The sequence below is a fragment of the Culicoides brevitarsis genome, chromosome 3, assembly GCF_036172545.1.
Source record: "Culicoides brevitarsis isolate CSIRO-B50_1 chromosome 3, AGI_CSIRO_Cbre_v1, whole genome shotgun sequence".
Taxonomy (NCBI): domain Eukaryota; kingdom Metazoa; phylum Arthropoda; class Insecta; order Diptera; family Ceratopogonidae; genus Culicoides; species Culicoides brevitarsis.
In genome coordinates this window covers 12,853,495-12,867,750 of record NC_087087.1, presented here as the reverse complement: position 1 = coordinate 12,867,750, position 14,256 = coordinate 12,853,495, and the positions used below count along the sequence as shown (strand labels likewise).

At 30.6% G+C, this 14,256-nt stretch overlaps 5 protein-coding genes across 6 annotated transcripts in view; 3 read left to right on the top strand and 2 right to left on the bottom strand.

Moving 5' to 3' along the window:
* Positions 1 to 1,531: 1,531 nt before the first annotated feature.
* On the top strand, positions 1,532 to 3,067 carry LOC134835210 (probable cytochrome P450 6g2). The gene has a single exon (XM_063850080.1). It carries the CDS (start codon positions 1,535 to 1,537, stop codon positions 3,056 to 3,058), a length of 1,524 nt encoding a protein of 507 aa, XP_063706150.1. The 5' UTR covers positions 1,532 to 1,534; the 3' UTR covers positions 3,059 to 3,067.
* A 934-nt stretch (positions 3,068 to 4,001) lies between these two features.
* On the bottom strand, positions 4,002 to 6,001 carry LOC134834343 (ran-binding protein 3). The gene is made up of 3 exons (XM_063848974.1): positions 5,208 to 6,001; positions 4,920 to 5,146; positions 4,002 to 4,854 (listed from the first exon to the last, which is right to left on the bottom strand). The coding sequence occupies exons 1-3, from the start codon at positions 5,902 to 5,904 to the stop codon at positions 4,477 to 4,479; spliced, it is 1,302 nt and encodes a 433-aa protein (XP_063705044.1). The 5' UTR covers positions 5,905 to 6,001; the 3' UTR covers positions 4,002 to 4,476.
* Positions 6,002 to 7,696: 1,695 nt separating this feature from the next.
* On the top strand, positions 7,697 to 8,764 carry LOC134834993 (DNA repair protein complementing XP-A cells homolog). Its single transcript, XM_063849834.1, has 2 exons — positions 7,697 to 7,900; positions 7,960 to 8,764. The coding sequence occupies exons 1-2, from the start codon at positions 7,797 to 7,799 to the stop codon at positions 8,639 to 8,641; spliced, it is 786 nt and encodes a 261-aa protein (XP_063705904.1). The 5' UTR covers positions 7,697 to 7,796; the 3' UTR covers positions 8,642 to 8,764.
* Positions 8,632 to 11,017, bottom strand: LOC134833085 (N-acetylglucosamine-6-phosphate deacetylase). The gene is made up of 4 exons (XM_063847269.1): positions 10,712 to 11,017; positions 10,381 to 10,655; positions 10,091 to 10,323; positions 8,632 to 9,197 (listed from the first exon to the last, which is right to left on the bottom strand). Exons 1-4 carry the CDS (start codon positions 10,908 to 10,910, stop codon positions 8,717 to 8,719), a joined length of 1,188 nt encoding a protein of 395 aa, XP_063703339.1. The 5' UTR covers positions 10,911 to 11,017; the 3' UTR covers positions 8,632 to 8,716.
* A 2,613-nt stretch (positions 11,018 to 13,630) lies between these two features.
* LOC134834906 (uncharacterized) overlaps positions 13,631 to 14,256 on the top strand; it is a 39,867-nt gene continuing 39,241 nt past the window's right edge. For both annotated transcript variants that reach the window (XM_063849712.1, XM_063849713.1), the window contains exon 1: positions 13,631 to 13,750. In XM_063849712.1, the coding sequence (XP_063705782.1) occupies positions 13,729 to 13,750 (22 nt within the window). In that variant the 5' untranslated portion in view covers positions 13,631 to 13,728. The remainder of the gene's footprint in view (positions 13,751 to 14,256) is intronic.

Here is a 14,256-nt window from a genome sequence, read left to right as displayed (position 1 = left end):
GAACATTTTGAATTTTTCGTAGATTTTGTTCTGATTTTTACCGCATTTCGAAGAAATCATCCTTAGAAATCCATCAAAAGTTTGTTAGATCTTGACTTGAAAAATTTCATGACCGAAAATTTTTTTTTTTATTTCTTCAAAAATCAAGAAGATTTTGATGGAAATCATCTTTAGAATGAATATTTATTCAATTTTAGCTTTGAAATCCATCAAAAGTTTGTTAGATCTTGACTTGAAAAATTTCATGACCGTTTTAATTTTTTTTTCGAAAAACGGTCAAGGAAAAAAAAATTTTTATTTCTTCAAAAATCAAGAAGATTTTGATGGAAATCATCTTTAGAATGAATATTTATTTAATTTTAGCTTTGAAACCCATCAAAAGTTTGTTAGATCTTGACTTGAAAAATTTCATGACCGAAATTTTTTTTTTATTTCTTCAAAAATCAAGAAGATTTTGATGGAAAGCATCTTTAGAATTAATATTTATTCAATTTTAGCTTTGAAACCCATCAAAAGTTTGTTAGATCTTGACTTGAAAAATTTCATGACCGTTTTAATTTTTTTTTCGAAAAAATGGATTTTTATTTCTTCAAAAATCAAAAATTTTGATGGAAATCATCTTTATTCAATATTTATGTTTTTAGCTATTGAAACCCAAAAATTTGACTGCATGCTTGATACTTGAAAAATTTCAGAGTAAAAATTAATTCGAAGCAATTTTTCCCAAAGCAAATTTCAAATATTTGACCTATTGCATATTTTGAAATTTTTTCCCAATATTCATTTTTTAAAGTCATTTGTTGAGAATTGATTTTTCTTGCAATTTTTTTTACCAATAAACAATTTTATTTTTTGACCCAATGAAAATTTTCAATTTTTAATTTTAATGCAAATTCTTATTATTTACCCAATGCACAATTTAAAAATTTAAGCCACATGACTTAACACATTGTAAATTTTAAGTTTTAACCCGATGCATATTTTGAGTGTTTGAACAGGGAAAAAAATTATTGACTTTTTATGAATTCTTAATTTAAGAATTTTTGACCCAGTGTAAATTTATAATTTTCATATAAATTTTTTAATTTTACTAATCCTGCCAAATGAGTTTAAAATTCATGACCCAGTTCATATATTAAAATTTGGCCCAATACACATTTAATAAAATCATTAACTGAATTCCTTAAAATTTTTCATCCCAGATTTCATTTTAAATTTAAACCCAGAACAAATTTTTAATTTTTAACCCATTACACATTTTAAATTTTTATCCCAATGCACATTTAAAAATTTGTAATCACGTCTTTTTAAATTCCCGCCTTTTTTCATGTATATAAATAAGTAATTTTTTCCAAATTGCGGATAATTTTTAATCTCAATTCGAAAAAAATGACCTTCAACATGACTCAACAAAAAAATGCCGCGCACTACAAATAATTAATTCTAGTCTCGATTTGGACAAAATTATTCAAATTTTTGTGTTTATTCTTCTGCTTCAGTTTATTTTTGATTCTCGCACTGTGAAGACGTGACAATGTTGACTCTCATACTGATAACGACAATTTTTGTGCTGATGTCATTTTTATTCAGCATTTTCTACAAAAAACATCAATTTTGGCGAAATTCTGGCGTGCCTTACGTCGAATCACCATTTTTGCTCGGAAATTTCTTCCGAACGACATTTTCAAAAGAAAGTACTGCCGAAACGATAAATCAAATTTACAACCATCCAAACGCCAAAAATGAACCTTTTGTTGGTTTTCATCTTTTTCATCAACCTGCGTTGCTGTTACGCGATCCGGAATGCGTCAAAGAGGTTCTTGTGAAGAATTTTCAACATTTTACGAATCGTTATGCGGGATCCGATCCCGCCGTTGATCCAGTTGGCGGTTTGAACATGTTCCAAGTGAACAATCCGTTGTGGAAAATAATTCGAACGAAACTTTCGCCGGTTTTTACGAGCGGAAAAATGAAGCAAATGCTTTATATGGTCGAAAAAGTGGGGCAGGATTTAATGGAAGTCGTATCAAAATGCGTAAAAGATGGCGATGGAGTCCTGGAAATTCGATATTTGTTCTCAATGTTCACCATTGACGCCATTTCGCTCGTCGCTTTTGCCACAGAGTCGAATTGTTTGAAGGATCCGATAAATTCTGAATTTCTCCGAAATGCCAAAGAAGCTTTTCAGAGCACGTGGAAGGACAAAGTCTCGGGAAATCTCATGCTTTTCCTTCCGCCAATCATGAGTTTTCTCAAAATGAAGACTTTTAATCCGAATTTCGAGAATTTTCTTCGGCGGATGTTCCAAGAAGTAATGAACGATCGCGAACAAAATGGCGGACAACGTAACGATTTTATCGACTTTTTGGTGGCTTTGAAACGCGAAGAAGCCACAAATAACGAGGGAATTTTCACGGAAGACGTTATGGTAGCTCAAGCTGCTCTCTTTTTCTTCGCTGGCTTTGAAACTTCAAGTTCAACGCTTGAATTTGTGTTTTACGAATTGGCGCGAAATCCAGAAATCCAAAAGAAGGTTAGTGACGAAATTCGTGCCGCAATGAAGGATGAAGGAAAAATCTCTTATGAAATGATTACAAATCGACTTCCTTACACGACGAACGTGATTCATGAAACGCTTCGACTTTATCCGATCGTGCCAATGATGGATCGTGTTTGTGTTGCTCCCGAAGGCTTTACTTTGAAATCTGATGCGAAATCCGTTCATTTGCCTCAAGGGATGCCAATTTATATTCCCGCCTTTTCGATGCAACGCGATCCAAATTACTTTGATGAACCGGAAAAGTTCGATCCAGATAGATTTGATAAGGAAAAACAGGAGGTAGGGGAATATTCTTATATGCCGTTTGGGATTGGGCCGAGAAGTTGCATCGGAGAAAGGTTTGCAATGATGCAGATGAGAACAGCAATGGCGATGATTTTTGATAAATTTAATGTAGAAATGACGGAAAATACGCCGAAAAACTTTAAATTTGATAAGAGTCAGATTTTGTTGCATCCTGATGAGGAAATTTTGTTGAAGTTTGTACCGGTTTCATAAATCGGTTAAAATAACCGGTAAAATTTGAAAATCGCTCTTTTGCTAATTCAATTTTTTTAAAGAGCTTAATTCACTTAATTTTTTTAATGTTTTCAAGTTCTTAGAATCTTTAATCAATAATTTTGAATAAAAAGTTAATGATTCTAAAACAAGGTTTTAAAATTTAAAAAAAAAATTAATTTTTTACTATTTACAAATTTGAATTAAAAAAAAATAATAAGAAAAATTAAATAAAAAAGCACAAATAACAAATTTTGTTTTCAAAATCTGACAAAATAAAATTGAAAATTTTTGATTTTTTTTTTATTTTTACAATTTTTTGCCAATTTAAAAAATTACCTGAGTTTTTAAAAAATTTAAAGCTGTTTAATTTTCAAAAGTCGCAAATAAGAAAAAAAAATAAGAATTTTTAATTAAATTTTATAACAAAAATTTTGACATAAAAATTGAATTTAAATCAACAAAAATGAAAACAATTTTTTTTTAATTTTCTTTAATTTTTTGAATCCGATAAAAATTTTGATATTTAATTAAAAATTTTTAGAATTAATTTTTTATTTAATTTTTTTTTTTTAATTAATTTTAAAAAATTTGTTTTAAATTAATTTTTTTTTTAATTTTTTAAAATTATTTTTTTTTAAAAAATTTAATTTTAAAAAATTTAATAAAAATTAAATTAAAATTAATTTTAAAAAAATTATTTAAAATTAATTAAAAAATTTTAATTGAATTAATATTAAAATTTTGATAAAATTTAATAAAAAAAAACAAACTTTTGTTAAATAAAAAAAAAATGCTAAAATTAAAGCCTCTATAACGACTTACCTGTAAATCTGTCCCAAAATTTTTTAAATAAAAAAAAATAAAATTCACTTCTTAAGTTTTATTTATAATTTTTTGTTTGAAAAATACAACGAATTTCCAAAAAAAGAAAAAAATCTTCGATAAATATTTAATTTTTAAAAAAAATCTTTCCACATATGATTTTTTTGTTCATTAATTAATTAATTTTAAAAAACTGGTCAAACTGGCCATCAAAAGCCTTAAAATTAGAGATTTTCCTTGAAAATTGATTAAAAATATTTAGTACAGTTGACCAATAAATATTTTGAAAAATTTTTTTTCATTAAGATTTTACGATTTTTAGCAAGTTTGATATTTTTTTTTGTTTAAATACACTTTTCAATTGTAATTTTCTTTCATAATATTCTAGAAATTTGTTGTAACTACTACTTATTTTTATTTTAATAGTTCAATTTGTTGCAGTTTCTGTTGTTTTTTCTTGTTTCACATGATAATCTAGAGTAGCTTCGCTTATCATTTAAAATTATTATTATTTAATAAAAAATAAATGTTTTTTTTTACTTTTGAAAAATTATCACCCAAATCGGATTTTTTTGCTCGTCGTTTTTTTTTTCTTAATTTTCGCCGGTAGCATCGGCATCGTCAACCCTGACCTTTTTACACTCACTTTCGCCGGCTTCTTGATCGTTAATTTTGATGCAAATCGGGTTTGCGGGATACTGTGTGGGTGTCGTGCTACGATGCGGCTTTGATTCCGGTGGCGATGTCGTTTCTGCGTCATTTTCGGCATCGACGAGTTCCTTGGATTTGCGTTCCATCTCCTCGTCGAGCGCTTTGAGTTTGTTAACGCGTTCCGTTAAGTACTTGTAGAGCTGGGAAATGTCGTCGGGACGTGCCTGCATGAGAAATACCTTGATATGACCCTCGGAGTCGATGGCGGTCATGCGGAGACTTTTTGTACTTGGCTTCTCGACGATCATTTTGGACCAGACCTGAAGCGAAAAAATTATTTTTTTAAGAAATTTGCTTGAAAATCGTGATTTTGAGGGTTTTTTACCTTCGTATTTATCAAAACACGCAAATTTCCTGAAGTACGAAAGACGACACGAGACTCATTTTGTTTGACTTTCGAATCGTTGAGTCGCAAAGTGCCTCTGCCGCGTTCCTCGTAGTTCCGATCCTCGAACGCGAACACTTTTCCATTGATTTCCACGATATTTCGTTCGTCTTCTTCGCCCGTGATTGTCTCTACTTCCTCGTATTTGCGTTTTTGTACTTTTACCTCTGAGCAAAAACAAAAAAAATCAATAAAAAATTTTTAAATTAAAAAAAAATCGATTCTTACTCTCTTCATACTGCCTGGTAGCCTCAAGTAAACTTTTTCCATCGGATTCTTTCGTTTCGATGGCGTCACTGTTGGAATTTGTGGCTGCCGCTGCCGCCACATTTGAGAAAAATAGTCCCCCACTCGACGTGCCGGCTCCATTGCAAGACTTTTCCTTCTCCGTTTCGTCTTTTTTCGTGTCTTCCGACGCATTTTCCGCCTCAGACTTCGTTGTTGTCGCTGCCGCCCCGAATAAATTGGTGCTTTGACCCGTAACGCGTTCCCCAATATTCTGCCCGAAGACGAAACCAGCTCCCGACGACAAAGTTGCCGCCTTCACGTTGAACAAATTGGATTTTGGCAGTGCAGCGGCAGCAGAATTACTTCCCAATTTGGCGAGCGGATCCAAATTTTCGTCTTTTTTTGCGTCCTTTTCCTTCGGATCGGGCTTTGCGGGCGAATCCTCGTCCCGACTGAAGGCGCGCATGAAGGGATTTGCAAACAACGGGCCCGAATTGGAATTACTCGATTCGCCGTCACTCTCTTTCGGCGTGTTATTGCTTGTGGAATTGGCGTTGTCGGATGCGGAGGATGCTCCTGCTGTTCCTCCGCCTGCTAATGGCGATGTGACGGTCAATTGGCTCGGCTTTAGTTTGAACGTTTTTTCGGCATCGGCGGTATTTCCGGAGTTTAGCTGGAATTGCGATGGACGAAGCATCTTGGTTTGTTGTGGAATTCGGTAGTTGGAGCGTTTGAGATTGCCTTAAATTGCGAGAAAATGTGAGTTTTGGGTTGCTTCTGTGTGTGATAAACAACTCATTGGATGAGACGAATGAAAGTGATAACGGAAATTGGCACTCGATGATTCAAAAATGACCCAGTGCACAAAAAAATCCCAAGTTACTCTTGCATTGTGAAAAATTCAAGTCTCGCAACCAAAAATATTCGCGAGATACTTATATTTATGAGATTTTCAATATAAAATGATCAAAATTTCTGTTAAAATAAGTTTATGTAAAATTATAAAAAAAAAAATCTAAAAAACCTATCTTGAAAGTTAATTTTTAAAAAATCATTTTTTGAAAATATATCAAAAATTTTTTTTTAAGTCATTATTGAAATTTTAATTTCGTGAAATTATCAAAAACACGAAATTTAAGAAAATATGAGAAATAAATTAATTTTAAAATTAGAAATTAAACTTTTCGACTTTTGCCTTCGCTTTAATTATTGCTTTGCAAAAATAATTGCTTTTGCTTGCTAGCAATAGCGACTTTTGCTTAAAATTTTTGACAAAATTGCAAGTTAAGAATTTTTATTAAAAAGTTCTCAAAAACTTTTATTCATTAATTTTACATAAATTTATGAAAACTAAATTTTAAAAAAAAGCATTGAACTTTAAAAATTTCATTTTAGAAAAAAAGACATTTTACCAAAAAGTGAAATTTACAATGAAAATTCTAAAATTTCTGGAAAAATGATCAAAAATGTTCAATTTCAAGAAAGTTTTAATTTTTCAAAAATGAACCATTTTAAAACATGAATTTTTCATGTTTTTATAAAAATTTTATTTAAAAATTTTGGAAAATAAAATTTTTAAAAATTCAAAAAACCTTCAGGATAATTATTCATAAACCAGACGAAATTCCACCACCAGAAAAAATCGGTTTTAAAAATCAATTGCTATTCAATACCCTTTTCCTAAGGCTTTTTTGCATTTTCATAAAACGATTTTTCAAATTTTCAAAAATGAATAAATTAAGAAAAAAAAATGCTCAAATGCAACATTTAAAAGTTATTTTAGATAGAATTTTAACTTTAACTTTTTTTAAATTTTCATAAATAATAAATTAAAAATTCAAAATTTTAATTAAAATAAAAAAAATTAGTGCAATTTCATTTTAAAAAAGTTTTTTACTTTTTTTATAATTTTAAAATAAACAAAGAATAAATAATTATTTACAAAATATAATTGTACATGTTTTTTAAAAAAATCATTTTTTAATTTTCTTGAACAAATTTCGGTATTTGCTTTTGCTAAGAAAAAAACAAAATAAAAAAATTTGGTTAAATTTTGCTATAAAATCAAAAAATCGAATAACAATAGCTTTTGCTTGAGCAAAATTCAAAAGCAAAATTTATTTGACTTTTTACAAAACTTGAGTTTAAGCCCTGATTTTCATTAATTTTAAAGCTTAAAATGAAAGAAAAGACTTGCAAAAGTTCATTTCAAGTGATATCTTGACGAATGTAGAAGAAAAATTGACAATTATGGGCCTATAGAATTTTTGAAAGCTTAAAATGATAGAAATTACTTCCAAAAGATGAATTCCAGCAATTTTTAACATATTTTTAAAAGTGAGAAATTTTTTTTTTTTTTTTTTGAAAAATTGTCTCGCAAAATGTTTCGCATGTTTCTCGCAAACTTTTCATCATGCGAGACTTAAATTTTTCACAGTGTGAATTACTCCTAAAAATTTGCACTGGGAACGTTTTTCATCAATTCGATTCGTCTCACAGCAGCTGATCACTCAAAATTTGCGCAAAATTTCAATTTTTCAACGATTTCACAATATTTGTCATTAATTAAAACCTCAAAAGTATCCAAAAATGTCTGAAATCGAGCTCACAGACGAACAAAAGAAACGAATTGAAGAAAATCGTCAAAAAGCACTCGAACGTCGTAAAGCCCGCGGCAATCATCCATACAAAAAGTAAGTTTTTATCCCAATTTCTATGCGAAATTCTCTAATTTCCTCACTCAAAATTTTAGTGCAGTTGCTGTTTCGAAAGACAATCGCATCCAGATGCACGGCTCCAAATACAAAGACACCGGCGGCGGCTTTTTACTCGAAGACAAGGAAGAAGACGAGTCAGAAACGCTCTTTAATGATGTCGAAATCGCACATGAAAGTGAGGAACTTCCCTTGGAATTTCGTGAATGCATGGAATGTCACGCCGGCTTCCTCCAATCGTACCTTTGGACCACTTTCGACTATCCCGTGTGCGATGGTTGTCGCGACAATGAAGACAAACATTCGTTAATTACCCGAACGGAGGCCAAAAATGAGTATTTACTGAAAGATTGCGACTTGGATAAACGAGAACCGATTCTAAAGTTCATTTCGCGCAAAAATCCGCACAATCCGCGATGGGGCGAGATGAAGTTGTACCTGCATGTGCAAATTGAGAAGCGTGCGTTGGAAGTTTGGGGCACGGAAGACGCCTTGCTGGAGCAAAAAGAGCTCCGTTCGGGCAAACGGGAGCAAGCCAAGGTCAAAAAGTACGCAAAACAGATGAAAGAGCTCCGGATGCAAGTTCGAAGTAGTTTGTACGATCGAACAACCAAAGCCTCTCACACTCACAAATTCGGGCCGGATCGATATAACGAAGAAGACGACACTTATTCGCACGATTGTGAATGCGGATACACCGAAACTTATGAAAAATTATAAAATTTCTTTAGCAAGCGTCTTTTTTTGTGATAAAATACATGTAAATCTCCTCAAATCGTCTTAAAATTTAAAATCTCAGTGTTTTTGGTACACCCGTTCTCCCGCAATGTAAGTTGCCAAAACGTTCAGATCGTCATCCAGCAGCACAAAGTCCGCGTCAGCTCCAAAATTCAAGGTTCCCTTTTGGTTTTCGATGCCCATACATTGGGCCGGATGCAAAGTTGCCGCTTCCAAGGCGAAAACGTTGCCGCAATTTGTGGCTCGTTTGAAAAATCGAACACAAGCATCCATCGGAGTGATGCTGCCGCATAAAGTATTCGTTCCCGCGACGTAAGCCTGATGATTTCGGATTTCTACGGTCATTTTTCCGATGCGATGAACGCCTTCCTCGAGTCCCATGGGCGAAATGGCGTCAGTTACGAGCACGACGCCCTTCGGATGGGTGCGATAAGCGATGCGAAGGGCTGCTGGATGGGTGTGAACTCCATCGGCGATGATGCCGTAGTAGATAATTCCGGGAATGGCATCGGAGGCGAGGAGACCAACGAGACCTGGGCTGGAAAGTTAAAAGGGAAATGTTAGTTTTTGAGAAATTTTGAGGAAAAAACGTGAAAATCAGATTTTTAGCTTTTTTTTTTTTAGCATTTTTAGGATCAAAAACTAATTTTTTATGGTGAAAAATGATATTCTTTAGATAAACAAAAATTTTGTGAAATTAGAAAAAAATTTCAAAAATTAAAAAAATTTCAATTTGAACCTCAAAAGGAACTAAAATTGCTTAAAAAGTGAAATTTTGGTTAAATTTTAATTTTTTTATTTATTTTTTTTACAAAGATTATTTTTTGATCTGAAGAAAATCATTTTTCACAAAAGAAAAAATTAAAGAAAATTAAAAAAAAAATTTCATTTTGTTTTTTGATCACATAGCTCAACTGTGAAAATTTTTCACTAAAAATTCATAAAAATTTTCAAAAATTGAAATTCTTTTGTATAAAAAATCTAAATTTTTCGAAAAGTCATTCAAATAATTTAGATTAAATTTAAAAACTAAAGCTAAAGTTTGAAAAAATTTAAAATAATTTCGAGTTTTGGTCTAAGAAATCTTAAAGAAAGCTGAAAATACCCAAAAAATCGACTTCTATCCCAATTCGAAGCATTTTTTCAAAAGTTTACGGATTTTTGAATTTTTTTGAGATTTCTTAGACCGAAATTCGAAATTATTTAATTTTTTTTGAACGTTAGCCTTAGATTTTTTTAAATTTAAAAAAATTTTTTTTTTGTTTTTATAATTTTTTGAAAAATAATCAAAAAACAAAATAAAAACTTAAAAAATAAAAAAATTAAAATTTCGACTTTTTAAGCAAATTTTTTAAAACCTAAATTAAATTTAAATTTTTTATAAAAAAACCTTTTTTCGAATTTTTCAAACTTTTGAGAAAAAAAACTTACTCTCGATGATGAAAAGGCAACATGGCGTTAAATAAATGCGTGATAAACCGAGCACCGCTTTTGACAGCTTTCTCTCCGTGGGACAAATCGCCCATGGAATGTCCTAAAGATGTGATGATGTTACGTTTTGTTAATTCTCGAATAGTTTCGTTGGCATTTTCCTTTTCGGGAGCTAATGTTACGATACTGACGTTGTCTAAACAGCCATAGGTCTCTTCAAGCGTTTTAAATCCCTAATATAATTAAATATTTTAATACGAAAAAAATTCAGAAACCTTAAAAAAAATTACCTCAGTCAACTCCAAAATGCATTCCTGTGGATGAGCTCCCTTCTTGTCAACATTAATAAAAGGTCCTTCAACGTGAACTCCTAAAACTGTCGCTCCATGAGATCCTCCTGCATTTCTCTTAATCCGTGGCAAAACTTTGGCATAAACTTCTTTCGGATTTGTCACAACAGTTGGACAAAACGACGTCACTCCATCTTTCAACAAACCCTTGGCGACTCGATTAATTCCTTGTTCAACTGTATCCACATCGTAAGAGAAGTCGACTCCATATCCACCTAAAAAAAACAAAATTTAAAATCTCATAAAAAAAATGTACAAAGTTCATTCTCACCATTAATTTGCAAGTCAATGAACCCCGGACTGATAATGGCATTTCGACAGTCAATTTTTTCATCTGCTTGATTTCGTTCGTCAAAGAAGATTTTTTCGGGATTGATTATTTTGCCGTTTCGGACCCACAAGTCCTCTTTAATTATTGCACTGTTTCGTAAAATGCGACAATTGAAAAATTGGAACAATTTCGCGGTCATGGTTGTTGAATTTTAAAAACAAAATGAGACAAAATTAAAACAACAAAATTTAAAATCTAGGTCAAAATTTGATGGAGAGACGGGTGTTTACATTTTGATGTTGATGTTTTTATTCTTATCACAAAGGCCCAGTGCGTTGAAAAAGTTGAATAGATTTGTCGAACACCAATCATGAAATGACATTTCAGAGTTGGGAATTTAACCAATCAACGAGAGATTGATAAAAAAAAGTGGCGGAATTCAATGAAATGAGCTTGAATTTCGTTATGAGAAAAAGTTAAAGAAAAAATATAACTTAAAATGGTATTTTAAAAGCATTTAATTCATTTGTCAATCTTTAAAAATTCAAAAATAAAATGGTTTTCGAAGTTATGTTTTCGTAAAAAAATTAAGCATAGAAAAATCCTAATAGCTTAAACATTCGCTTACATTAAGCTATTACTTAAATATAGAAACTAAAAGTTTAAATAATTTTCGAAACCATTTAAATAATGGCAGTCCAATCTCAAATCACAGTGAGACAAAATTTGCACAGTAGGCAAAAGGATAGAAATTTTGTACAAATTTTACAACTAAACCAAAAACTCTTTGAATCATAATTTGATCGATTTAGTTATGATGTCTCATTTAGTATTTGTTGATTAATAAAATTTAATCTTCAGAATTTTTCATTGCTTATTAAAAAAATTCTTATATCAAGTAAATTGGTTTAAGAATTTTTCAATTGCTTAAATTTTTGATTATTATTTGTAATTCCTTAAATCATTAAAGTTAGTCATGTTTCATCGAAAAAAAGTAAAAATTTTCATAAAATTTAAACAAAAAAAATTCCACTGCTCATTTTTGTTAAGAAAAAATTTTTAAATCGAATTTAATCTTTCTAAGTTTATTTAAGAATTTTTAATGCCATTATCAAGGTCATGCTTTCATTTAAAATGTATTTGCAACTTCTTCTAAGTTTATTCAAGAATTGTTAATGCCATTGTCAAGGTCATGCTTTCTGCAACTTCCTCTTCGTGTCATTTTCTTTAATAAGTGAATAATTCTTAAAGTTAGATAGTCTAAGCTTTACATCTAAATATTTGACATTGACACAATATTTTTAAGTTTCATCAGCTTTTATCTCTCGTCAATTTGGGTTTCTCATTACTTTGGAAAGAACAGAATTTTTTTACACAGATTTCCTTTTTCATTTTCATTATAGGTACGTAAAATGATTGTGATACTTTTAACACGTTTGGCAATCCATTCGTTTTGAAGCTCCTTAGTGAGCCTGATTCTGTCTCTTTTGATAGCAGCTTTGCTTTTTCGACCTATAATTAAAGGAAAGAAAATAAATTTAGTTAAAGCAATCGTAGTTAAAATTTAAGTAAGTTGTAAAGTAGAAGGTTCAGAAAATTAATTCGAATATATTTAATCCAAATACATTGCTAATTTTCTTTTTTGAAAAAAAAAAACTTCTTACTGAAGTCGGTGTCGATTTTACACTATATTGATCATTCGGATAATGTCAGTACGTTTGGGAAGATTCGACAATATTTCCTCCAATAGTGGTTCGTTGACAACATTCTCGACTTCGTCTCTAAAAATGGCGGACGGAGGTGCATTAGGGAGTTCCCTTGCTCCTCTTCCTCTCTTTATGGTTCTAATAACTTCCTCTACCCTTATCTCAACTTATCTCAAATTTATCTTTGCTTTTGCACTTCAACAAATTGTTTTTGAAATTACTTTCAGTTTTTCAAGGACGAATTCTTTCTCATTTTATATTTTTTTCAATAGAGAACACATGTAAATATATTTTAAAGTTCAATAAGTTGGTTTTTACTCAAATCAAAGTTCTAATAAGAACAAAATTCATCACTTTCTTATAAGAATTTCTGAGATTTTTTTTTTTTTGCATTGAACACTAATAAGTCCAAACTATGAGACGAATGAAATTGATGAGCAAGATTTTTTTGTGACCTGGGTATTTTTCAATCTAAGCAGTTTTAACGGAATCAAGACAAAATTTGAATACTGCTTACTGAAAGACATTTCCCCGTAAATTTCATATCCACACATCAGTTTGTATCAGATAGTTGTTGTGATCGGACGTTATTTAATCTCTTTCGTAGAGCAACAGTTTTGTTTATATTTTTGTTTTTAATTTTTTTTTTTTCTTCAACACAAGTGCTTCTGTTTGTTCATCTCATTTTCGGTGTTCGTGTGTTTTTATCTCGCGTTGTAATGTAATTCACCATCGCATGGATCATCATCATCATCAGCAGCAGCATCTTTCAAAAGACAAGACAAGACATGCGTAAATGATGTACATTAACCAGATGAAATAATTGAGATATTACTTTTCGTAACGAGAAAATTATTTAAGTGAATTCAACTGAAAATAGATGAAATTAAAATTAAAACAACCGAAAAATTTATTTAATTAGAGTGTAATTGATGGAGTGTGTCACTCATAACGATCACTTGGTTTTAATGAGCATAAATACATGATAAAATAGTGGTACTTATTTGACCTCTTCTCATTTACAAAAAAAAAAAAAAATACGAAAATTGAATTAAGTGAAAAAAAAATTAATAAAAATGTAGATGATATGCTACTTTAAGAAAAAAAAAATATTTGGAGACTTTTTTGTAATTTTTAAAAAAATATTAAAAATAATTAAAAATGATGTGAAAAAAAACGGAAAAAAAATAAATCATGAAATCCTTACAAATTTCTGGAGATCACTTCCCACAAATAATTGGATTAATATTTTACGTAGCAACTGGATTACTATTTGGATACATTTTTCCCGGGGCTTCAGCCGCACAAACGATGAATTTTTCATACGTTACTGGTAAGTAGCTAACGAAGATGTCATGCACCTTGTTTATGTTTGTTCGCAACTTTAACAGTGAAAAAGAGTAAAATTTCCACAGAAATTGCATTACATGAAGTTTGTAACATGAGCTCATAATTCAAAAATGTGTTTATAAAAAAAAGAAAGAAAAAATACAGAAGACGATGGAAAAATATAAGAAGATTAAATAGAGCATTAAAAGTGATTTTTTTTGTCTTGAATGAAATGCACATGCTAAATTTTTGTGGTTTTATGATGATTTTTTTTTTATAAATTTTAATGAAGTAGAAAATTGTGGCAAGCAAGAGACTTTCTAATGCATCTCAAATGATATGCGCAACTAATGGCGACAAATTCTTTCTTTCCTTTAACATTCTTTCGATCGAAAAGAGCGATGATTCAGAGGAATTCTTATACTTAACAATAGACGCCAAGAATGCTATTCAATTCAAAAATAATTCGATACACATGCATTTTATGTAACATTGCACTTTTTTGTGTGT